Consider the following 25,579-nt stretch of genomic DNA (forward strand, 5'->3'; position numbering starts at 1 on the left):
CCTCCCCTGGCCCTTGATGGAGAACATTTATGAAGCTCTTGTGGAATTCCTAAGCTTTAGTCACTTAAGTTGTGGGAATCGGGAGAACAATGTGTAATCTCTCCCCGGTGTTAGGGCAGTGATTTCTCTTCTCCCAGCTCCTCTGGGCTTTCAGGCCTGCTGGTAGCCCCAAGATGCAGCTCCCCTTCTGGCCAACAGGAACTCTTTTCCAGGTGTCTCATTAACTGAAAGAAGTTGGCATTATGGACAATTTTGGTCCCAGACATTAGCACATTTATTTATATATGCTACCTAAATCATTTATTTTTGTATACAACGTAAGATATATTCAAGTTTAAAATTGCATCAAGACGAGCCAGGCATGGTGGCTCACGCCTGTAATTCCAGCACTTTGGGAGGCTGAGGTGAGAGGATCACTTGAGGCCAGGAGTTAGAGACCAGCCTGGCCAACATGGCGAAACCCCACCTCTACTAAAAATACAAAAATTAGCAAGGTGTGGTGGCACATGCCTGTAGTCCCAGCTACTCGGGAGGCTGAGGCAGGAGAATCGCTTGAACCCAGCAGGCGGAGGTTGCGGTGAGCCAAGATCGTGTCACTGCACTCCAGCCTGGGTAACAGAGTGAGACTCTGTCTCAAAAAAAAATAAAAATTAAAAAAAAATTTTTAAATATTGCATCAGGGCTTCATGAAGATGCTCCATCTTCTGGAACAACGTCACATTTCTTCCGCCACTGGCTTGCCTGTCTTGTGGTCTCTTCCTGCAAGGTTTTGGTTTCCTTTAGGGAGTTAATAGCTAAGTCAGTGGAGGATGACAGTTAACTTCTGCAGAATATTTGCATTGGGTTCCTTCTGGAGTTCCAATATCTGAGAGGAAAGGTCTGACTCTAATTTCAGGCTCATGGTATCAGTTTCTTCTATTGGCTGTAGCCCTGAAGACAGTAGCTTCTACCTTCTAGATTTCTCTTTCGCCAATCTGAAATATGAGGCAGTCATCATCTCTTGGCTCCAGAGGATGTAGGAAGCTAAGCTGTAAACTCCTGGGTGCCAGGGCCAGAACCCTAACTGGCGTCTCTCCCTGCTGGTTCTGAGGCTTAGTTCCCTGTGCATCTTGTTTTGCTCCCACCTTCCCTTTTCCCCAGTCATGTGATGCAGGAAGAGAGCGCAAATGATATGGAATGTGAGCAGCTGCCAGCAGAGATACTGCGACAAGTGACCGTTCACCGAGACCCTATATATGGCTTTGGCTTCGTGGCTGGCAGTGAGAGGCCTGTGGTGGTTCGATCTGTGAGGCCAGGTAGGTGTCCCTCAGAGTGTCCCCCTAGCCCTGACTCCTGTCTCCCAACACCCACATATCTTCCCAAAAAGCAGAGCTTCCAAGCATTCTAACTGTCTTGCTGAAGAATTCATGAAGAATAGTTGAAGACTTGACAACCAATAACTGTGTGAGGGAGCTGGCCTTTTAAGACTGATAGACACAACCATTGAGGCCCTAGAAAAAGGCTGCAGCTGATTGTTTAACAGTGTCTGGGTCTTAATAAAGCTTCCCTTTGCATAGAACATTCATAAAAGAACCATAATGTCTTGCAAAAAAAAAATGTACCTATTCTATTTAATTCAACAAGTATCTATAGCTTGCCTACTCTAAGCCCAGCAATGTTGTCGGGAAGTACAAGACACAGTTCCTGTTCTCAAGAACCTAACCATCAGGCTGTGGAGACACGTACATACTCATGAAGTAGGTCAGCCATTGAAGACCAGAATCAAGATACAGACCACAGGTGGGATAGGAGAGGAGAGGATAATGGAATCTCCGAATGCTTGAGTGGCAGTAACAAACATCTACCATTGATTAAGCATCTACTATGTGCTTTACATCATATTGTTTAATTCTCACAGCCACCCCTGCAAGGTAAATAAGTAATATCATTCCCATTTTGCAAACGAGGAAACTGAGGCATAATGAAAGAGAAATGACTTGTCCAGTGTCACTCAGCTATAAAGCAACAGAGCCAGGGTTTGCACCTGGGCCTGTTTGATGCCATGCAGGGGAAGTAGGGCCTGAAAGGGACCATGTGGGATGGAACAAGCAAAGCCCCCACCTAAGCTATGAAGCCCTGCTATCATGAATGAAATGGAAAAAGACTGAAGTACTGTTTTGTTTCGAATCTGCTAGGCATTGACAAAAAAGACAGACGGAATGGAGCTTTATTCCCGGCTTGCTGGGCCTGAGGCTTTAGATGTTTACAACAGTTTCTCGCTCAGTCAAGAGGAGCAGCCAGAGTACAAACTGGTCTTGCAGAAATTTGATGAATTTTGCAATCCTCCAAGGGAAAGAAAAAGATTTTTGTAAGCTCTCTCTTCAACTAGAGGGCACAGAGGAAAAAACACACACACACACACACAACAACAACAATTTAGTACAGGAGTCCGTGGCTGACCTAAGGCTCTGGAGTCAGTCATGCAGTTTGGCAAAAAGGTTTTGAATCTCTGATCAGAAATCAGAGGGAAGGGGGACCAGCTAACACTCAGTAATAGACCACCAGGAGCCCCTACTTTAACTTCAAATGAGACAGAATCTGCACAGCTAAAGGAAGCTCCCAGGCCTAGAGGGGTTCAGCTGCCAAAGGTATAACAATGAAGAAGGAGTTGGAGGGGTGAAGAGAAGAAAATCCCCAGGCACGAACCACAAAAAGCCATGGGGCTGGCATGCATAGCCCAATAAAAGCCCTATAAAAGGCTGATCCGTAGTGCTGCTTCTGGCCCAGGTGGCTCCTGAATGCACAGGACTTGTTTGGTTCTTTATTTGAGTCCATAATAAAGACAAAAAAAGTATCCTACAGAGGAGCAATTATGGTTGATCAAGCCAACAAACCATTTGTGAAAGCAGTAGTAGACTGATGTTACGAGTACCATCAAAGGGCCAAGGCCCATAAAGGAGGTTGAGTTCCATGAGGACCTCTTCTGTTAGACGGAATAAAGGGAGGGGAGGGAAGGGAAGAAGAAGATAGATAGAGTGGCCTCCACCTAAGAGACTGACATTTTTGGCAGAAGTAGATAGAAGGAATGAAATGAGTTGAAGGAATTGTCCCTTGGATGGTATAATAACTACCATTTATCCAATTCTTAGCAACATCAATCAGCTGTTTTAAGTGCTGTATATTTATCATCTCATTCATCCTCCCAACATTTCTATGATGCATATGTACTGTTATTTTCCCATTTTATAGATGAGGTAAGAGAGACTCAGAGAGATTAAATATCTTGCCCAAGGTCACACAACCAGTGAATTGCAGATTTGGAATTAGAGTCCAGGTCTGTCTGGCTGTAAAGAGTGTTCTGTTAGCCACCATACTTTGCTCCTGAAGCCAGTGCACTGTCAGGAGACTTGGCCTAGTGTGTTTAGGGCAATTGCTCCTCTAGCAATGGTGCTGGCACAGCCATCCTCGGCACATAGGCTCTACACTCCAGAGCCATTGAGCTGTGCTCAAGTGATGTATTTGTTGTGTATGTTCACGTTTTTGGAATTTGGGCAGCCCCCTTCTTTGGAGAGAGAGGGAGAAGTTGGGATCTGGCCCTTCAAGGTGGACACAAACAAGAGTCAAGGCTGGTTTGATACTGGGTCATGTCAGTGAACATTTCTTTCAAATTTGAGTCAGGCTGGTTCTGACTTCTCATTCTCTCCAAGTCTCTGAAAAGCTTTTCTCCAATAAGATCTTTGCTAAACATCAGAAGCAGCATAGCCTTGTGGTATCCTTCTACCCTCACCCTTTGCCCCAACCAAGAAGGTACAGCCCTCAGATAGGTCTGCTTTCTTAATCTTGCAGTAGAAATGGGAAGGAGAGCCAGGCACAGTAGCTCACGTCTGTAATCCCAGCACTTTGGGAGGCTGAGGTGGGTGGATCACCTGAGGTCAAGAGTTCGAGACCACTCTGGGCAACATGACGATGTTCCACCTCTACTAAAAATACAAAAATTAGCTGGGCGTGGTGGAGTGTACCTGTCATCCCAGCTACTCAGGAGGCTGAGGTGGGAGAATCTGTTGAACCTGGGAGGCGCAAGTTACAGTGAACCGAGATCACGCCACTGCACTCCAGCCTGGGTGACAGAGTAAGACTCCATCTCAAAAAAACAAAAAAAAAGAAAAGAAAAGAAATGGGAGGGAGAGAAAACAAATATCCAACTGCCCAGCAGTATGTGCTTTGTTCCCCTCATTTATTGGACAGTGGCATTTCTCATTGTTGAAAAAAAAAATAACCCTTTAGGTCTTTTTCCTCTGTCTTCAGACAAGTGAATGCCTAAGTCCTTCCAGACTAGTAAGTATGAATAATATTCAAGTAAGAAGATCCTTCCTCATCCTCCTTTCGCCTGACCACCTCCAGTAGTCTGGAAGTCATTCCTTATACCTAAGCAAGTCCCGCCTATGAAATGGAAGTCTGTGTTCCTTGTTAAGAAGCAAGCCAGTAAAATGTTTATTGACCTTATCTGAGTATGGTACCTTTGGCTACTAAACCATACCCAGCTAAAGTGTTTTCATCCCACTTATCTTTCTGGGGCTCACAAAAGCCCACCTGGTTCTAGAGTACCTCCCTTGCCTTCAAAGGCAGACTTAGCATTCTGTGTTTGGAACAGCACCCTCTAACTAGCTCTGGAGGGCTTTGGAATGCTCGCTTCTGAAGTCCAGAGCATGTCTTTCTTGGCGTGGAACTAAAGGAGGTCCACTCCATTCTCTGTCTTCATTCCTCTGCCCTCTATCTGCTTATAGGCAGCAGCAGCAGCAGCAGCAGCAGCAACAGCAGCAGAGAGCTCGAGTAGCACCCCCTACACCACCACAGCTCAGCCTGCACCATCTCCAGGCCTCAGCACCCGCTTCAGCTCCTACAGGCACAGGGGACTTGCCCAGATCTGGACTTTCCCAGCAGTAACCCTAAGCCCTCACACCTCTCTCCTCTCTTTTGCAGGAGGCCCCTCTGAGAACAAGCTCCTGGCTGGTGACCAGATTGTGGCTATTAATGAGGAAGACGTGAGTGAAGCCCCAAGGGAGAGGCTCATAGAACTTATCAGGTAACAGGGGCCTCTTGGCAGGAGCTGATCAGTATCCCCACCCCTGACTCACCAGTGACATGGGGCTACCACTATCCCCCGCTCGCTCTGAGAGCAGAATCCTTCCAGGCAAAGAAGCCCTATACAGGGCTCCTGGCTAACCCAGAACTTCAGGGGCCAGCTATTCAGGGTCAGCAGGAGCCTTCATACACACTGGCTTAGCATCTCCAATGATGTGAACAGACACAAAGAACTCCCTACTGGAGTCTCACCCCTACCGCCCTCCACTCGAACAATCTCTTCACCCCAGCCCCTTTGTTTTTGTCCAGTGGGACAGACCAAGTGACAGATGAGAATCAAGCCATTAAAAGAACATCCTAGATATGCACAGTGCAAGCAAGACATTGACCAACTCCCCCACTCCAGAAAAAAACTCAGAATCCCTGGCCAGTGGGTTAAGGAAGAGAACCTCCCAATGTGGATACTGTCCATAGTGTTTGTGGCCCCTAAATGCCCTCCACAGATGGGAGCAGATGACAAAAGGAACGTTGTGGGATTACCACTGTTTGTACATGGAGAGTAATCACATTGTCTTTACCTATCCCTTACCCCCTATGCACATTACACACACACACACACACACACACACCATACACACTCTCCTACCCCACATTCACACCACATACACACACCCTGGCATAGATTTGTTGAAAAGGAATTAGAGAATAAGAGGTAAAGATTCCAAATTGCATGGGCTAACCTCAGTTTGGGGGAGCTTGGCTATCTCACTCCAAATGGAACCATGTACATGCTGGCTCTTTCTCTCGCTCTCCTTTTCTCTCTCCCTCTCTCTTTCTCTCTCTCTCTCTCCTCCTCTCTCTCACCCCCTTGCTTAGTCTGACTTCATCTCTGCCTCCATCTCCTTCAAGTCCTCCTGGTTCAGAGTGTTTTCATCCCACTCATCTTTCCGGGCTCCCAAAAGCCCACCTGGTCCCAGAGCTCCTCCCTTGCCTTCAAAGGCAGACATAGCATTCTGTGTATGGAACAGCACCCTCTAACTAGCTCTGGAGGGCTTTGGAATGTTCCCTCCTGAAGTCCAGAGCATGTCTTCCTTGGCATGCTCCTTCCAGCTCAATACCATGAAATGTGTCTGATCCCTAATGACCTTTGACTCTTCTCCAAGTTCAGTTGTCTATTGCATTTCCCTACCCTCCACCCTCCACCCTCTGCTACCATACCAATATGAGGTGAGTTCTTTCTATCCTATTAGGGCATCTTGGGGTTTTTTTTCAGCCTGGTCCCTCGGAAGTCACTGCTTTGTTTTTAGTAGATATCTTTGCACTCTAGAACAAGGTATGCTGATTTCGTGAGGGGTTCCAGAGCTCCTTCAGGGTTAAAGCAGAGTACACTCTTGATAACCTTGGGAGCCAGTGGATTATTCATTCATTCATTCAGTCAGTCAATCAACCAGTATTTATTATTGTCCTCGATGCACCAGGCACTGTTCCACACACTGAAGATACAGCAGTGAATAAGACAGACAAAGATCCCTGGCTCATTGGAGTTTACATTTTAGTGAAAGGAGACACATCATAAGCAGAAAAGATTATAAGTAGTTATACAACATATTAGAAGCTGATAAATGTTATTAAGAATAGAAAGTAGATCTAGGTAAAGAGGATCAGGAGTGCTGGGCACAGGGGTGCAAAATGTAACTAAACAGTAGGGTCAATGTTGGCCTCATTGAAAAGGTGACATTTGAAGAAAGACTTGAAGGAGGAGAAGGTGTTGGACAGAGAACAGCCAGTGCAAAGGCCCTAAGGCCAGGAGTGTGTTTGTCACGATTGTGGAACAGGGGAGAAGCCAGTAGGACTGGAGTTGGTAAGGAAAGAGGAGGGTTGTAGAAAATAAGTCCAGATAATGGAGAACCTTTGAAGCCACCATAGGGACTATGGCTTTGTTATAAATGAAATGGGGAGACATGGCAAGGGGCTGGAGGAGACGAGTTGCATAATCCAACTTATGTTATGCCCCTTCCCTGTTCAAGATAAAGGATTTTCTTTAGCATTTTTCCTGGAGCATAACTCTTTACTTCTGGTAACTTCCCAAACCCTGGGGCTGATTAATCCCTGTAATCTGCCTCACCAAATGTGGGAGATGTTCAAAGTTCTTGAGCTGCGGGCCTTGGTATTTCTTGAATATCCAGAATCAAGGGCAGCTTGACTCTACTTCTTAAATGACTTTGTTCACATAAACATTTGAAAAGGGCCAACAAGGAGAGGGGAAGCTCCTTCAGGGCAAACTATTTCCATTTCTTTTAGTTCTTTTAAAAGATTATGTATTCCTGGGAGAGAATTTTCATACTTCACGGCCTGTTTGATCATTGGCATAATTCTTGCCGGAAGAGTTTCATAGTCTTCATTCTTTTGAATATTTGCTATCTGGAGAGTTTTGGCTTCCATCTGTTGCTCCCTGGCTCTCTTTTTTGGTCCCCCAATTAAAACAAATCTGCTGAGTATGAGTCATGGTGACCAAATGACCTCCTTTGGGTTTTTCCTTTGAATTTCTCTTCTCACTTAAATACCAAATTACCAATAATCATTGTATGTGGTTCCCAGGACTCTCTGATTTTGAGTTCCATAATGCAGGCTTTTAGTTTTCCTTGAGAATTTTGTAGTCTACAGATAAAATTGCTACTAAGGTTTGGAGATTTCTACAGAGAGTATGTGAGAAGGAATGTGAAAAGAAGACCTAAAAAATGACAACCCCAGAGGTAATGATTATACCATCTTCGGATGCCTGTGTGAATTAATATGGATGGTTTGTGTCGGCCTCCACAAATAATGGGAGGTGAAGTGTCCATGCAGACACTCAGATTACCCTCTATCCTAATCCATATACCTGAATGCAGCCAGGGGAAGATTCTGGTGTTGCTTCTTGTACTAGATGAATACCTAGTGCATGATACACTACTCTCCTATTCCCTTTTCTCTGTAGGAGCGCTAAAGAATTCATCGTTCTTACAGTTCTGCACACTCATCAGGTGAGTGAGCCTCTTTGCCATCTGACCTTCCTCCTGACTGAGAAGAGATGACATTTCCATATTGGAAAGCAACAGTGATGGGGTTGGGGGTTCAGAGACTACAACCAACATATGAGCCAAGGATTTAGGAGTGAACTTAAAGAATACCTTCTGAACAGCATGTCTCTGCTCATGTCCAAAGCTGAGGATTTTGAAGGGCTGTGCTGTGCTGTGTTCTGTTCTATGCCTTCTGCTTTACCCACTTAAGCTACCCACTGCCTCAATTCCAAATACAGTTTCCACTTCTTTTTGGCTGTACTCCATTAAAATGTATCTGTCCAATGTGAACTCTCATAAAGTCCTGGACAATGATAGGTGCCAATCTTATTCATTCATATAAGTTACCTACAATGTATGAGACACAGCACCATATGTAAGAGAATTTAATATAAAGTTCCTGGGGGGTACACTTGGACAAACAGATTCACCTTTGTCCTGGTACAGTCACTTAACTGGCTGTGTGACCTTGGATGAGTCCGTTCCCCATTCTGGACCTGTTTCATCATCTGTACATTGAGAGATTTAAAGTAGAACAGTGTTACCTAAACATGCCTGATCATAATAGTTGCCAGGACTACTTATTAAAAGTAAAAATTTCTAGTCCCCTCTCCTCAAGAGTTGGATTTAGAAAGTTCAGTGTCCATTATTGATTGTACCCTTATAGCAATCTTAACTTAAATGCACAAACCCAGGTGCACAACTTCCATGTGCAAAATTCAGAGCCCTCACTCTACCTCCAGCCTACCTGTCCCCTTATTAATGTCCCCAACAGTCCTCTGCACCCCAGCATGGATGCCATGCCCTCAATGTATAGACACAGGAGAGATCACATCTGTTGGGGGTGAGGGACATGAAATCAGGGAAGGCTTCAAGGAGGAGGCTGCACCTGAGCTGGACCTTGAGGGATGGGGCAAGATTTTCTATAGAGAGATGACACAGCGAGGGATGGAACACAGGTGCACAGCATGGGCTCACCAGGCAAGAGCAGGATTCAAATCAATCTTGGTTCAAACTGCCTCTCCCCATGGACCCCAGCTCCCAGACCTCTTCTGCATCAGTGTGAACTTCACTCACAAACTCATACACTCACACACATATACAAACACACTGACACACACACACAATACACTCACACATTCATTCACAACCTCATGCATAATAGACTCACACATATCCTCACATGTACACTCACACACATACACTCACCCACTCATACCTATACATATACATACACACACTACTCACATATACATGCACTCATGTGCTCTCTCACATATGTACACACAATGCTCCCAGGCAGATAGGCCTCTCTCAGTTCCAGTTCTCTTGTCTCTGGGCAGGCAAGCCCCACCACTCCATTGTTGTTACCAATAGTCCCCTCCCCACCACTTTGCTGCACGTGTGCAGTTGCCTAGTGGGCAGTAGGCAGTCAGTCCCAACCTCCCAATCTCCTGTCTTGAAAATGACCACCAGTTCTCCCACTAAAACATGCTTGATGTGTGGTTAGAATTTACTACTGTGATCAGAGACCCAGTGTGGGTTTACTTTGTTAGTCAGGTCTTCTCAAATCTCACCTTGCAGAAGCCTTCCTTGAGTACCCTTTCTAAAATAGCATCTACCTTCACTATCTTCTGATACTGCTTACTTTTTCATCAGAGCTGAAATATTATATTTTTTAACTTTTCTTTTGAAATAATTATAGATCACAAGAAGTTGCAACGATAGTACAGAGATATACCATGTACTTGTTACCCTGTTTCTCCCAGTGGTTATATCTTACATAACTATGTGCAATAGGCTGGGTGCAGTGGCTCACACCTGTAATCCCAGCACTTTGGGAGGCCGAGGCAGTTCGATCACTTGAGGCCAGGAGTTCGAGACCAGCCTGGCCAACATGGTGAAATCCTGTCCCTACACAAAATACAAAAAAATTAGGCTGGGATGGTGGAACGCACCTGTAGTCCCAGCTACTCAGGAGGGTAAGGCATGAGAATCGTTTGAACCTGGGAGGCAGAGGTTGCAGTGAGCTGAGATTGCACCACTGCACTCCAGCCTGCGTGACAGAGCGAGACTCCATCTCAAAAAAAAAAAAAAAAAAAAAAAGCAAAACAGAACAAAAACTATATGATGCAATAGCAAAACCAGGAAATCAACAATGATACAACATATGTGTATGATTCAATATGTGTTTATCACATGTGGGTTTATGTCTCCACCAACACAGTAAAGATACCCCATTTACCATAATATTGTTATTATACGTTGCATACCTGTGTCAAAGTATCTTATGTGCCCTAGACATATATATACCTACTATGTACTCACAAAAATTTAAAACTTAAAAAAGTCACTGGACAAGTCTGTCACCCAAAGGATTCCTCGTGTTGTCCTTTTATAACCACACTCACTTCACCGCCTACATCCAATCCCTGTCAACCACTTTACATTTCCCTAATTTTATTTCAAAAATATTATATAAATGGAAGCAAGGCACTGTGGCTCCTGTCTGGAATTCCAGCTACTTAGGAGGCTGAGATGGGAGGATCACTTGAGGTCAGGAATTTGAGATCAGCCTGAACAACATAGAATGAGACCTCATCTCTAAAAATTTTCTTTTTAATTTAGCTAGGTGTGGTAGTGCACACCTGTAGTCCCAGCTACTTGAGAGGCTGAGGCAGGAGGATTGCTTGAGCCCAGGTGTTGGGGACTGCTTTGAGCTATGATAGCACCACTGTACTCCAGTCTGGGCAATACAGCGAGACCACTTCTCTAAAAAACAAACAAAAATAATATATAAATATAATTATATAATACGTAACCTTTGGGGATTGACTTTCTTCACTTAGCAAAATGTCCTCAAGATTCATCCAACTTGTTGCATGTATCAATATTTTGTTCCGTTTTATTGCTGAGTAGTACCCCACGGTATTCCATGGTGTGGATGTACCAGTTTGTTTAATCATGTACCCATTGAAGGGCATCTGGGTTGTTTCCAGTTTTGAGCTACTACAAATAAAGCTGCTATAATATTTGTGTACAGGATTTTTGTGGGCATAAGTTTTCATTTCTCTGAGATAAATGCCCAAGAGTACGATTGCTGGGTCAAATAGTAAGTGTATATTTAGCCTATTAAAAAACTGCCAGACTGTTTTTCAAAGTGGCTGTGCCACTTTACATTCCCATGAGATATTATATTTACATGTTTATTGTCTCTGTCCCTCATTAGAATGTCAGCTCCATGAGGGTAGAGACTGTGTTTTGTTACTGCTGTATCCCCAGCACCTGGCACAGAGTAGGTGCTAATAAATATTGGTTGAAGGAATGAAGGAAACCCAGTTTCCAGCCAACAAAGCAACCTGAACAAAACTCAAGTGTCCAAACTTAGGTGCAGAATAAAGGGCGTAACACTCACCCCAATCTCTATCTCGACTTTCCCATCCCAGTGCCTCCAACATTTTCTTACCCCCTGTTCTGCTCACTCTGCAGGTCCCAACCCACGGCCCCTTTGCTGTGGCCAGGCTGATTTCCTTCTCCTTCTTAGGTACATTTCCTTCTTAGGTCTTACTGCCCTGTGGACTTTTGTCCTTGTGCTATTCCACATCTCTTCTAATACATGTCTGTTTCTTTTAAGACCTTGTTCGATACTCATGTTCTCCAAACAGCTTTGCCTGACTAATCTCAATGAGCATTTCCCTAATTTGTTCATTCACTCATCAAGCATTTATTAAATACCTACTATTCTGGACACTCTTCTAGGCTGGGAATATAGCAGTGCACAAGACAAACATGGTCCCTGCCCTCACAGAGCTTACATTCTAGTTCTCAGTCTTGTGCTGTCTAAATCCTTGGAGCATAGAAGTGGACGAGTACACACACACACAGGGCTAATTGTCAAAACATTTAATGACCTGTACAGTAGGAGCCAATCCAGTCAAAATATAAGCCAGTAATAGCACCGGAGCAGAGTCTTGAAGCCTCCTAATTATGCCAGATGTTAACCCTGTAGTTGATCTACGTTTGTAAGGAGGTCCAGGGGGAGAGGTCAGGTGGCATCCAGGAAGCGTAGGGCAGTGCCTATTTACCAATCAGTGTGAAAGAATCTCTCTGTATTTTACAACTGGTATGGCCATCCCAGTGCATCCCAATTGAATGTCAGCCTTACATACATGTGCAGTCGATCCTCATTATTTGCAGATTTCCTATTTGTAAATTTGCCTACTCCCAAAAATTTATTTATAACCCCCAAAATCAATACTCACGGCACTTTCCTGGTCATTTGGAGACATGTGCAGAGTGTGAAAATTTTGATTTACCCAATGCACACATTCCCAGCTGAGGTCGGACAAGGTGATGCTCTGCCTTCTTGTGTCAGTTCTCATACAGAGGTAATCAGAGGATGAAGACGATAGGGGGCAGTGCAGTGTAGTGCAAGAAACAAACTGCAGTTCTGGGGCCAGTTGGACGGGGTTTGAATCTTGACTCTGGCACCTGTGAGTGGAGTGGCCTCAGGCAAGTCACTTAACACTTTTGAGCTTCATTTTCTCTTTGTAAAATAAAGAACATAGAAGCTATTAGGGTGAGTTGTTTTTAAATTTTAACACCATAATTTATGTGAAATATTGGAGCAACAGTTCAGTATTCACTAATTCAGTGTTCATGGAAATGTCATAGAACGTAACCACCTTAACAAGTCTCCATTGACAGATCTTCTCTCTTTAGCTATACTGAAAGCTTCTTGAAGACCCCCAATATGTGTTTAATGTTACTCCCTACATCACAGAAAATAATACTGTGTTCACAGCAGGCACTTGGCATCTCATGGGTGCAAGGAGACTGCTACCTATTACAGAACTTTTGTCATGTTAAAGTTTGATTACCACTACTTCCAGAAGACAACCTCCTAATAGGTCCAGGATGTGGCCTAGGAATCTATATTTGTTAAAAAAAAAAAAAAAAAAAAAAAAAAAAAAAAAAACCACTGGACCAGTCAATCTGCAAGTCTCCTTCTATTAATAGCTCCTACATTCTGTGGCTGATAATGGCCTAATACCTACTCCTACATACTGTGGCTGGTAATTTTTTTTTTTAATATATAGAGTCTCGCTCTATCACCCAGGCTGGAGTGCAGTGGTGCCATCTCAGCTCACTGCAAGCTCTACCTCCTGGGTTCAAGCGATTCTCCTGCCTCAGCCCCCCGAGTAGCTGGAATTACAGGCATGTGCCACTACACCAGCTAATTTTTGCATTTTTAGTAGAGACGATGTTTCGCCATGTTGGCCAGGCTGGTCTCAAACCCCTGACCTCAAGTAATCTGCCCGCCTCGGCCTCCCAAAGTACTGGGATTACAGGCGTGAGCCACCACACCTGGCCCGGTAATGGTTCTTGACCCTGTTTATCCATTATAACCATCTGAGAAGCTCTGAAAACTATTAATAGTCACTTCTGATTCATTCGAGCAGCAGAAACAGAAAAAAAAAAAGAAAATATGAAAATATTGATACTTGGGCTCTTGCCCTGACTCATTGAATTAGAAGCTCTGGAGATGAGGCCCTGGTATTTGTCTTTTGAAAAGGCTCACCAAATGATTCTGATATGGACTCTCTCTCAGATGACATTTTCCTTGTAAGAGTGACTCATAGCATGGCAGACAATTGGGGAGAGGGGTCACAGAAGTTCTTTCCCAGGGCCCCTCAAACCATACTGCATAGATAGCCACTTAATAAGCTTCTGTGTATTTAAGGGTGTTCCTTAATCTTTGAATTACCAACTAGTCCTCATGACTGACTGGATATGTATTAATCTTGAAACCTTTAGACCTTGGCACACAGTAGGTACTCAGTAAATATTTTTAAACGGATAAAGTACCGGATTATGACCAAGAATGACCCTGACAAAGCAAGTACAGACAATCTGTTTCAAATGAAACCCTAGTTTTCTGGTTCTGAAAACAGCCTGTACTTAAAGAACTGAAATCCCTTCTGCTTGGAGCCACCTGCCCAGAAAAAGAAAGCCAAAATAATGGGAACCACCTCAGAGAAACTGGTTTTCTACAGAGCTTCCTGATGTATAGTGTTTGTCAGATGGTAGATACTCCAACCATATATGCTGAATTAATGAACTAATTCATTACTAATTTTAGCAATCAACTAATACATTTTATGCCATGTCTACTATGTGCTTGGTGCTAGGGGGAGAAATATTAACATAAAATGGCATCTCTGCTTATACAGCCTGGTTGGGGATGTGAGCGATGGCAGTGTGGATTAACAGTAGTACTATAGGAAATCCAAGAAGGGGAATTGAGGAGTTGGGGAAGGATTGAGGATAAAGGTAGAGTTTGAACTAAACTGTAAAGTGATGGCATTTAGCTAGTCAAAGGGACACTCTAGACCCTGAAGGATGGGGACAGGGAGGAAACAGCGTGAGGTGGGTCCAGGAGTGATAACAAGCCCAGTGTGTGCAGGGAGCTGTGGATAGAACTACCAAATGTAGCAAAAAGGTGATCTTGGAGAGAGGTGGTTAGAGAGTCAGGTGTAATTTGTGGCGGGCTTTGGAAGTCAGGCAGAGGATATGTTCATGTCCAGGCAGTCTTGAGTGTGGGAAGGAAGGCCCCCTGGTTCCCTTAGTAGTGATCTGGTGAAACCAAGATGGTCCTCCATTAGGCTCACACAGTGGTTGCTATAGGAATTGATTATAAGTAGGCTCAGGTGTCAAAGGCAGTGAGCCAGAAGGGCTAATCAGTCAAAGCTTCAAGAACCTGAGTTTCATTTTTTTCAGTTACCAAAGCGGGGCCCTATCTTGCTCTAAAATATTTGGCCCTATATCTGACTGGTCAAGATTTGAGTGATCACAACCCTGACATCTGTACTAATACAGACAACAAATTTTAAAAATGGCCAAAAAATAACCAGCTGCTGAATTCTGCACTGAGAGTAAGTCAGACTCTCTTCTATTCCTTATTCCACCAAGCTGCTGGCTTCATATTTGCTTCAAGCAGCTTGCAGTGGCCCCAGAGGTACTTAGCAATTCTAGTCCCGTGTTTCAAGCCAAAATTCATTTCAGCCAGAAAGGGTGCCTGTTGCAAAATGAGATTCCCAGCTGCTTGGAGAAAAAAATAGGGTCAGTGAAGAGCTCAAACATTCCAGCCTTAAGGTGCTCAATTAATCTATCCTTAATGGATTGGGATATCTTCAACAATGTCAATTTCCGGGCCCCACTCTTCCAGAGATTCTAACTTTTAAAATCTGGTGTGAGCCTAGGCATCTGTGCTTTAACAAGCACTCCTCAGTGATTCTTATCATCAGGCACGTTTTAAAAACAGCTGGTTAGTTCATGGTTATGAATTAGTTCAGAGGTTGGCAAACTGTTTCTCTGAAGGGCCATATAATAAGTATTTTAGGCTTTGCAGGCCATATGTGGTAGCACAAAAGCAGCCATAGGCAATACATAAATGAAGATCACGGCTGTGTTCCAGTAAAGCTTTATTTACAAAAGCAGGTGGTGAGCAAGATTTGGCCTATGTAGGCCTGTAATTTGCTGGCCCCTGAAGTGTATTATGCCTTCCTGCTACTGTATTCACATTTTGACCTGGGCCTTCCCAATTCTCAACATTGTAATTCAAAGGAGTGACCCTAATATTACGAACTTCAAGCCCCACAGCTGAGCTTTGAAGATGCTTTGGGACACGGAGGCCTCTGAGAGGCCCCTCATATCCCACTGCAAAGCAGGCCTCACTTGTGTCTGAGCATAAGGCTAGATGTGACTCCATGACATCTAGCAGAGACCAGCTGGCAATGAATGAGTCACCAGCATCAAGGCTGAAGACTGAGAATAGGATGGAATCTTAGAGACCAACAGGACAAGGGTCAATGAGGAATGAAATATAAACAAGCTGAAAATAACTCTGAAACAGACACCTGGAAATGATTACAATCCCTGAAAATATTGGCAATTTCATTTCCTCCTTTGTGGTTTGTGCCTATAATTAACTGAATCTTTGGTTTTCAGTGGTACAAACAGAAACTCTGTAGGACAGGATCTAATCTTGCATCTTTGGTAGGGATAGCAAGGATGCCATCCTCTTCACTGTGGTGAATACATAAAAGGATACTAGTTGAGGTTCTTCTTTTGTTTGAGTCCATTACATAACACCAAGGTAGAACCAGAACCAGTGGATGAAAGATCAGGAAAGGACTCCCAGCTTTAGCCTGCTGTGGGGGAACAACCACTAAGCAAAGGCTCAGGAAACCTGGGTTCTGGTTTCGGCTCTGCTACTCAATTATTTCAGTACTTTGGGTAAAGTATATCCTCTTCCCAGGCCTCTGTTTCACATGTGAAAATGAAGGTTGAGCTGCATGGCCCATTCAGGTCTCTAGAGATGCCTCATTCTACACACTGTGCCATGCAGGCATCTGAGGGCAGATGATGGCAGAGAAGAGAGGTGACTGTCAGGTAGAAAGATTCCACTTGGCTCATGTTTGTGGCACCTTGGTGGAACTTTGGATGACTGTGGAGATGGAATCAAACACAGCTGCCTGAGCATAGGTACAAATCTTTCTATCTTGCCCCTTTCTCTTGCTTCTGCCTCAGCCCGCAGCCCCTGCTCAGGATTGGAGCACCAGGCTATGCAACACACAAAGGCATTTATCAACTCCATGTATAATCAATACTGTAATCACTTTCTGCAATGATCTCCAGCTCTGGATTTCATTGTGCTATATTGTCTGCTGCCAACAAATTGCCCCTTTGGCTCAGGATGAGAAGTCTAAGGTTCCTTTAGCTCAATGGTTCTTAATCTTGGCTGCATTTGGAAATCATCAGAAGCTTGAAAAAATACTGATGCTCAGACCTCACCCCCGGGAATTCTGATGTAATTGGTCTGTGGTGGGCCCTGGGCTTCAGGATTTTTAAAAGCTCCTCCGAGCATTTCTACTATGCAGCCAGAACTGACACTCACTGCCTGAGTTCCTGCTGGACTCAGGTGAAACAAGTGGTTTTTTGCAATCTCCCCTCTGTGGGAATGAGATTGCTGGCTCTGACAGAGAACACAGCTGGGACCAGGGCCTAAGACACAATGAGGACGTTTGTTTCTGATGTGTATCTTAGGGCCCTGCCTTCCTGTGGCTGATCTGGTAAATGAATCTCAACTGCAGTGTAAATGGTAGATAATAGCTTAACGTATTCCCAGCTGGCAGGGACCTTCAGGGCCTTAACACAAAGAAATTCCTCATTGTAGGACTCGGGTTCCATGGCAAGGCCCATGGGGTGGTGGTTTGAAGTAGCCCCAAACCTGATTCACTCCCTAGTCCTCTTCATCTCAGTAAATGGCAAGTCCATTCTTTCAGTTGAAGTCTCTCTTTTTCTCACTCTCATATTCAGTCAGTCAACATATCATCCTAATTCAGTATTCAAAATATATCCAGAATTCACTCACTTTTCAACTCCATCAGTACCATCCTAGACCAAGCCTCCATTATGTTTTAACCATATTATTGCAGTTACAAATATTGTACTTAGAGACCCTCGACTGGTCTCCATGCTCTTGCCATTGTACTCCTACACTCTGTTTTCCACACAGCAACCAGAGGTTTCCTTTTAAAATGCACATCAGACTCTGTTCAATCAAATCCCTCTAGTGGAGTGAAATCCAAAGTTCTCACTGTGGTTTACAAGGTCCTACATGACCCAGCCCCCAGCTGCCTCTCTGAGCATCTCCCCTCTTGCTCCCCCTCCATCACGCCACTCCAGCCACCTTGGGCTTCCTTGCTGTTCTTCATACACCTCAATTCACTTCAGGGCCTTTACTGTAGTTTCTGCCCAGAAGCCTTTCTCCAGATAACCTGGTGGCTGTCTCTCCCTCACTTCCTTAAGTTTCTGCTTAATGTCTCATCCTCAGAGAGGTCTTCCCTGACCATCCTGTCTAAAATAACCTCCCACAGTGGCCGGGCGCCGTGGCTCATACCTGTATCCCAGCGCTTTGGGAGGCTGAAGTGGGTGGATCACTTGAGGTCAATAGTTCGAGACCAGCCTGGCCAACATGGTGAAACCCTGCCTTTACCAAAAATACAAAAATTAGCTGGGCATGGTGATGCCTGCCTGTAATCCGAGCTACTTGGGAGGCTGAGGCAGGGGAATCACTTGAACAGGGGAGGCAGAGGTTGCAGTGCGCCGAGATCGCACCACTGCACTCTAGCCTGGGTGACAGAGCAAGACTCCTTCTCAGAAAAAAAAAAAAAAAAAAAAAATTAAAAATATAACCTGCACAATCCTACTTGTGGATATATATCCAAGGGAATTGAAATTAGTATGCCAAAGAGCCATCTGCATTCCCATGTTCATGGCAGCACTATTCACCATAGCTAAGATAGGGAAACAACCTAAGTGTCTGCCATCAACAGATGAATGGATGAAGAAAATGTGGTATAAATACACAATGGAATACTATTCAGTCTTTAAGAAGAAGTAAATCCTGTCATTTGCTACAACATGGATGAACTTGGAGGACATTATCCTAAGTGAAATAATAATAATTATTATTATAAGCCAGACACAGAAAGACAAATGCCACATGATCTCACTTATATGCGGAATCTAAAAAAGTCAAAATCATAGAAGTGAAGCATAGAATGGTGATCACTAGAGGCTAAGGTTGGGAGGGAATGGGGAGATGCTGTTCAAAGGATACAAAGGCTCAGTTAGACAGGAGGAATAAGTTTTTGAGATCTATTGCACAGCATGGTGACTATAGTTAATAATAATGTATTATGTATTTCAAAATTGCTAAAATAATATCCTCACTACTCCCACTCTAACTCATTCTCTTGTGTAGTCCTTTACCCTGCCTTATTTTTCCTCAAAGTCCTTCTTTGCTACCTAAAAGATATTTATCGTCTGTCTATTCCTGCTGGAATGGATGCTCCACGAGGCCAGGGAGTTTTGTCTGTCTTATTTACTGCTCTATCCCTCATCACCTAGAACAGTGTGTGGCATGTAGTAGGCCCTTGCTAAATTTGTCAAATGAATGAATAAACGCCCCCCCAAAGACAATAAGGATGCCCCTCAGCACGACTCCTGTATTTCTAATTGCTGGGCCTTACGGAGCTCAGCAGGGAGCTAGAATCCAAGGGGCACCCAGGAAAGGCTTAGTTTCTAGTGTTTGCTAATCATGCTTCCAATAAAATTGTGGGAGAGTTTTCAAGAACTAAAAAGCCAGCCAGGCATGGTGGCCTGTAAGCCCAGCAGTTTGGGAGGCTGAGGCAGGTGGATCACCTAAGGTCAGGAGTTCAAGACCAGCCTGGCCAACATGGTGAGATCCCATCTCTACTAAAAATACAAAATTAGCTGGGTGTGGTGGCACATGCCTGTAATCCCAGCTACTCAGGAGGCAAGGCTGGAGAATCGCTTGAACCCAGGAAGCGGAGGTTGCAGTGAGCCGAGATTGCACCATTGCACTCCAGCCTGGGTGACAAGAGTGAAACTCTGTCTAAAAATAAATAAATAAATACAAGCCTGGCTGATTTTTTGGGCATTTCTTACAGAATTGGATAAACAAAGTGGTGCAGAGCCCAAAACTAGAAAGCCAGGAGACTTGGGTTAAATCTCTCACATCTCTATTCCCCAATAGTGTAGTAACTGTGGATAAATCCTTTTGGAGTGCTAGGTCTCCTTTCTCCCACATCTAAAATAGTATTTATTATGCAACTCCTTCCTAGGGGCAGGGCATGTCTGTGAGGTGAACAAGATCATTTCTGTAAATTCTTTGGGATGCTTATATTCAGATATAATAATAACAATAAAAAGACACCCTTTAGGTCTATCTCACTTTAAGAAAACCAAATATATAAAAACTCAATGTATGTTATTACTAAAGAACTTTTGCAAACTCCCCTAGGCCTAGAGTATTAATAATGGGGTTCAATCTACCCAAATTCAATTCATGCCCAGCTGTTTCAGAACACACCAATTACATAGGGAAGCATTTAGCACATTGCCTTGCGCCTAATAGGTAATTAATATTTGTTTATTGACTCCTTGATCAGTAATGCAAAGTGTACCTGTACTGGGACATCTTAACTCTGACGTGACAAAGGTTAGGCTTTCTCTAGGAGAACTCACCATCTCTCTGTTCTTTTTCCAGTCCCCCAAATCTGCTTTCATCAGTGCTGCGAAGAAGGCCAAGTTGAAGTCCAATCCTGTGAAGGTTCGATTTTCTGAGCAGGTGGCAGTTGGAGAAACAGATGCAGTAAGTGTAGCTTTGGCTCCCTCTCCTCAGCCCCTGGCCATAATCTGCCTGGCTGTCAAGCTCTCGCTCTGGGGCTTCTTATAGTGGACAGCTTTCCGAATGGGTTAGAGTGGGAGCGTCCAGGTGCTGGAGGGGGAAAAGTGGTGAGTGAAGAGGGATACGTGACATCCAGCGAGGCCCCAGGCATTGTGAGGAGAAGGAATATATATTGATTCACTCAAGATCCTTCTGATGCTTAGAGAAATTTCCACCCCTAATACAGTAGCTTACACTCAGAGCAAGTGCTCCATAAACATCTTTTGCTACTTGATAGAAACAGGAAGGAAATAATGGCTTCCTGAAAACCCAGGGAATGAGTGGCTGGTGAAATTGAGCTCTCTTCACATTTAAGTGATCTTGCAACTCCACATCTTGACCGGAAAAGGCCATGCAGTGATGAGTAAAATTGCCTAAGGGAAATGATACAGACTCTCATTAAGTCACCAAGTTTTTATTAGGCACCTGCTATGTTCTTAGCACCAGAGGGAAGGCAAAATAAATACCTGTTCCCTGGACAAGTGGTTCAGATTGAGACAATACAAAATCTACTACTGGGTGGTATTGTTTCGAAGGACAGGTAATATTTGACAGCCCATGCCATGCAGCTGCCAATTTGGGGAGACTTGGCCAGCCACAGTGTTTCTCACTGCTTTGGGAGGTTTACATGCAATGAACTGTTGGCTCCAGATGTGCAAATGAGAAGAGGCAGGTGAAGAGCAGAAAAGAAGTGTGTTAAGCAGTCATGCATTATGGCCAAGTCCCTCAGGAATCTGCAGAAGTTAGTGATAACCCGATGGGGACAGAGGGGATAGCTAGAGCTAACAGGCACTTGTGTGCTTTTGATAGCTGTGATGGGCAGAGCTGTCTGGAGGCCCTTGGCATTTACGTACTGAGGCACAGCCACAGTTGTTGGGAGAAGATAGCAGGCCCAGAGCAGGGAAATCAGCAGGGTGCCAGGCACTTCTATATTATTTGAGGCAGAGTTAGTGAGAAGAAGGGATAGAGGACACAGGTGTCTTCCATCTCCATTTCCCTGACTGTCATTCCCAAACTCAGTCTATGCCCTCCTCCATCTCTGCATGAGGAAGGCTGGCAAACCCAGGGGACTACAGGACCCCACTGGGCAAGCTGTCTGAATAATTGATGGTTGGGATCTGTGTCAATCCTAGAAGAAAAGGTTTAAGAGAAGTGATCATTGGTGAGCAGAGGGGAAAAGGAGTAATATGGAGTCCCTGCAAATCAGGGTGAAACAGACCCCGAGGTCCAAGTCACCAGGAGGATATTTGTGTCCTGAATGCTTGAAAACCCAGAGGACGTATGACTTGGATTTGGGAAGTATGAACAGGCATATCCTATCCCATCTCAACATTGCAGAGTAATCAGTCAAGGGCAGGCCACCCAGTGAAGAACTCCTTCCCTTCCTCCCCACTTCCCTCCCCTCTCTTCTCTTCCTCTCCCTTCTACTTCCCCTTCTCCACTTTCTCCTTCTTGCACCATGATTCCCCTCTCCATACGTCACAGCTAGGTTACAGGCACAGCTAGTCTACAGGCATAATGATGCCCCCCACTCCAGTCTATTCTGAATGCAAATGCCACAGAGTAGCTAGGACCCACCTAGAGTGACTTCATTCTCTCGGACAGGCCACCAGGCATAGTGTGAGGCTCTTGTCTGGGTGAGAGACAGACATCAATCTTCCAACTCTCGCTGCACTTGTGAAATTACCTGATGTTACAACAGCACCCTCCTCCATGCTGCCGCCAGTATGGACCATAGCAGCCTCATCACAGGTCGGGACCTGGGGGAGTCGAGGCCCAGGTGACTCCAGGCTCTCCTATCAACCCTTTCCTTTTGTGTTCCAAGGCTTTATTAAACAGCCAGAGCAAAAATAAATCCTGTGGGTGTTCCTTGCCAACTCTATTTTTAAGCTAATTCAATTAAGTAATTATCTGAGTCCAACCCAGTGTGCTAAATAAAACCTGCCACCACTGGGATCCGGGGCCTCTGGGCCTGGCAGGAGCAAGGCATCTCAAGATCAGGGAGGGGACCAGGGAGTCACACTCTTCCAATTTTATATCCCATCACTTCCCACCTTGGCTTGACCACAGCCAAGCTTGTCTCTTGGCTCCTCACCACCATCAACCATACCCCAACCCAGAAGGATTTGTTTGTTCCTCTTTCCATGCTTTGTCCATGATCCGTGACAGTCTCTAGGTCTAGACTGTTCTCATCTGGCTTCTCAAATCATCCACACCCACTGTCTCCTTCAAAATCAAAATCTAATTTGCCTTATCTAGGAAACTTTAGCCATCTTATACCTGTTGGTTTGCTTTGGTTTTATAATGTGTATGTGTGCCAAGTCACTACAACAAGAATTTAAGACTGGATTTAAATCTCCTGTAGCTCTCATAGAGACTTAGCATAGTGTTGGGCATACAGTAGAGGTTCAATGAATGCCCAGTGAATTAAGGAATCTGGTTATCTCTGCAGCTTTTCCATTCCTATAGAACTAATGATGATGTTGGCCTAGGGAAATGGTTGGGATGACAGTGATCATTCAGTAAGTGCACATCAAGCACCTACTGCCCATTCATTCAGCAGCCATTTATTGCGCACCAAATGTGTGCCAGGAACTTTGTTTAGTGTTGGGACTACAAAGATAAATAGGACATGGTCTTTGTGCTCTCACTTCACCATTTGATTGTGAAAGACAAATATCCTTCAAAAATATGATAAAGGTGAGTTTCAGCAGCATAGCGAGACCCTGTCTCTACAAAAAGTAAAAAATTTAGCTAGATGTAGTGGCACATGCCTGTAGTCGTAGCTATTTGGGAGGCTGAGGTAGGAGGATCACTTGAGCCCAGGAGTTTGAGGCTGCAGTGAGCTGTGATTGCACCACTGCACTCCAGCCTAGGCAATAGAGCGAGACCCTGTCTCAAAAACAAATCAAAACAAAACAAAATACGGTAAGAGCATTGTGAGAAGTGTGCATAAATTGCTATAGGAATGCATGGAAAGACCAGGTCCAAGTATCTGATGATATTAGACCAAGGCTTTACAGAATACATATTCGAGCTGGGTTTTGAAGGATAAATAGGAGTTTGCCAAAGAGGAAAAGAGAAAGGCAGAGGGAACAGCCTTTTTTTCTTTCTTTCTTTTAGAGTCCTCAGAGAAAGAGAATAGTGTTTATTTAATGAATTTTTATTAAGAATATCTCAATCAGAGTCAGTATCTCCCACTCCTAGAGAGCTTTTGAAAATGTCTGAGGGCCAGGCGTGGTGACTCTCACCTGTAATCCCAGCTACTACTAGAGAGGCTGAGGCAGGAGGATCGCTTGAACTCAGGAGGCAGAGGTTGCAGCGAGCTGAGATCACACCACTGCACTCCCGCCTGGGCGACAAAGCGAGACTCCGTCTCAAAAAAAGAAAAAGGAAAAAAAAAAAAAGAAAATGTCTGAGGGTGTTTCAGGTCATCCCAATGCTTTGGTGTGCTACTGGCACTTCATGTCTCAGGGTCGGAGATGCTAAGTGTTGTGCAGGGAGGGGGACAGTCCCTGAATAATGAAGAATCATCAGAGGTATGGAGGTGTGAAAGAGGCGTGGGTGCTAGGAACAGCAAGACGTGACTCTGGAGACTAGGCAGGGGCCAGGTCAGAAAGGGCCTAGGGAGGGGAAAAGGCAGAGCAAAGGCCTTGACAGAACATGATCTTGGCTTGTGAAGGGCCTCAGGGAAAGGGAGGTATCAGGAGATAAGATCAGTCTAGAAGCTTTGTAGAAGGTGTTTTAAAAAATGTCAGAGATAAGATCAGGTGGGTGAGGTAGACTCCAAAGGAGGCCTCTCATCAGCCCTTCAGGGGGTGTGTGGAGATCCCTTTGCTCTGATCTGTGGAGGTTTGAACTACAGTAGAATGTGGGTGCTCCGTGGTGTCAAATGGAGGTGGGCTTTTGCTATGGCTCAGTGTCTTGTTGGGGAATTTGGTTCTGGTCCCCATGTATTATTGATCTGCTCTTTCCTCTGTCTCTGTCCTCCTACGCCTTTGGCTCTCTGTCTCCATCACCTTTTCTCTCTCCTTTTTCACACCCTTCCTCTGGCTTCCTACCTCCTTCTAAATGAGCCCCTCTCCTTGTCCTTTCCCTGCTTGTTCACAGAAAATGATGAAGAAGGAAGCTCTCCTCCTCATCCCCAACGTCCTGAAGGTTTTCTTAGAAAATGGGCAGATCAAGTCATTCACATTTGATGGTCGGACCACTGTTAAGGTACATACAGTCTCCTCCCCCTGGTCAGCATTGCCCTCTCCAGAGTACAAGCGGTTGTGTGTCCTGTGTTCCTCTGAGTCTGCACATAGCTGCTTGCCACTGGAGTAAGGTGGCCTTTAAGCTCTGGATGCTTGTTAGCACAAGGCTGCAAAAATGCACAGTCCCAGATGACAGTGGTGGTAGAAGTTTGCATGCCCAACTGTGTGCTAGTAATTGTTAAACCGTGTGTGTGCACTTATACTTGTGAACTGATTTGTGTTTGTGTTACATGGGGTCCTTCAGGACTTTTAAGAACTAAAGAATATGAAGATAATTAAGCCATTTATAAAGCAAAAGTGATTTATATTGATACAATAACACCTACACAAGTATATGCACAGAAATAAACACAGTCTCTTGGGAGATTAGCTTAGTTATGCCTTGCTTTTTAAATAACAACCTGATCTCAAGCACTGAACCAAGATTTGAAATGTCCAGCCACAGCCTCTTTGGCTGTTCTTTTCACAGGAGGAGCAATTACTGAGCTGTGATTCTTTACAGCTCAGCCAGGTGTCAGAAAGTCCTAGTGACTTTCCTCTAATCCTTAGGAATAGAAGTGATGATATGATTCACCCCCAGATTCAACTCTGCTCTGGGACAGAAATATCCATTCCTGCATCTTCTGGACTCTCTCCAGAAAGAGAATGCCATCCCCAGAATGAGTATTTTAATGCAACTAATGCCGCCCAAACTGCTGGGCAGCTACGGCGTCTACCCAGAAAACCTAGGTTGGTCCACAGGTACCCTGTGGTTCCCATACTGAGACCAAGGCAATCCTATAAGTAAAGAAAGTCTTGGACCAACAAACGTTTGCTAAGAGGAGTTATCAGGTACTCAGAATGGGTCTTGCCAGTGATTTTCAACCAGGATTGGTACTTCCCAC

At 44.5% G+C, this 25,579-nt stretch overlaps 1 protein-coding gene across 6 annotated transcripts in view; it reads left to right on the plus strand.

Annotated features, from left to right (window-relative positions):
* FRMPD3 (FERM and PDZ domain containing 3) overlaps positions 1-25,579 on the plus strand; it is a 161,030-nt gene that overhangs the window by 81,332 nt on the left and 54,119 nt on the right. For 2 of the 6 annotated variants that reach the window (XM_054544941.1, XM_054544940.1), the window contains exons 2-5: positions 4,960-5,062; positions 8,039-8,084; positions 20,260-20,364; positions 24,550-24,657. In XM_054544941.1, coding sequence (XP_054400916.1) covers positions 24,553-24,657 — 105 coding nt within the window. In that variant the 5' untranslated portion in view covers positions 4,960-5,062; positions 8,039-8,084; positions 20,260-20,364; positions 24,550-24,552. Of the gene's footprint in view, positions 1-756; positions 1,296-4,959; positions 5,063-8,038; positions 8,085-20,259; positions 20,365-24,549; positions 24,658-25,579 lie in introns of those variants that run through there. The other 4 variants (XM_054544939.1, XM_054544937.1, XM_054544936.1 and 1 more) reach the window with 3 other exon arrangements.

The sequence above is a fragment of the Pongo abelii genome, chromosome X (genome assembly GCF_028885655.2).
Source record: "Pongo abelii isolate AG06213 chromosome X, NHGRI_mPonAbe1-v2.0_pri, whole genome shotgun sequence".
NCBI lineage: Eukaryota > Metazoa > Chordata > Mammalia > Primates > Hominidae > Pongo > Pongo abelii.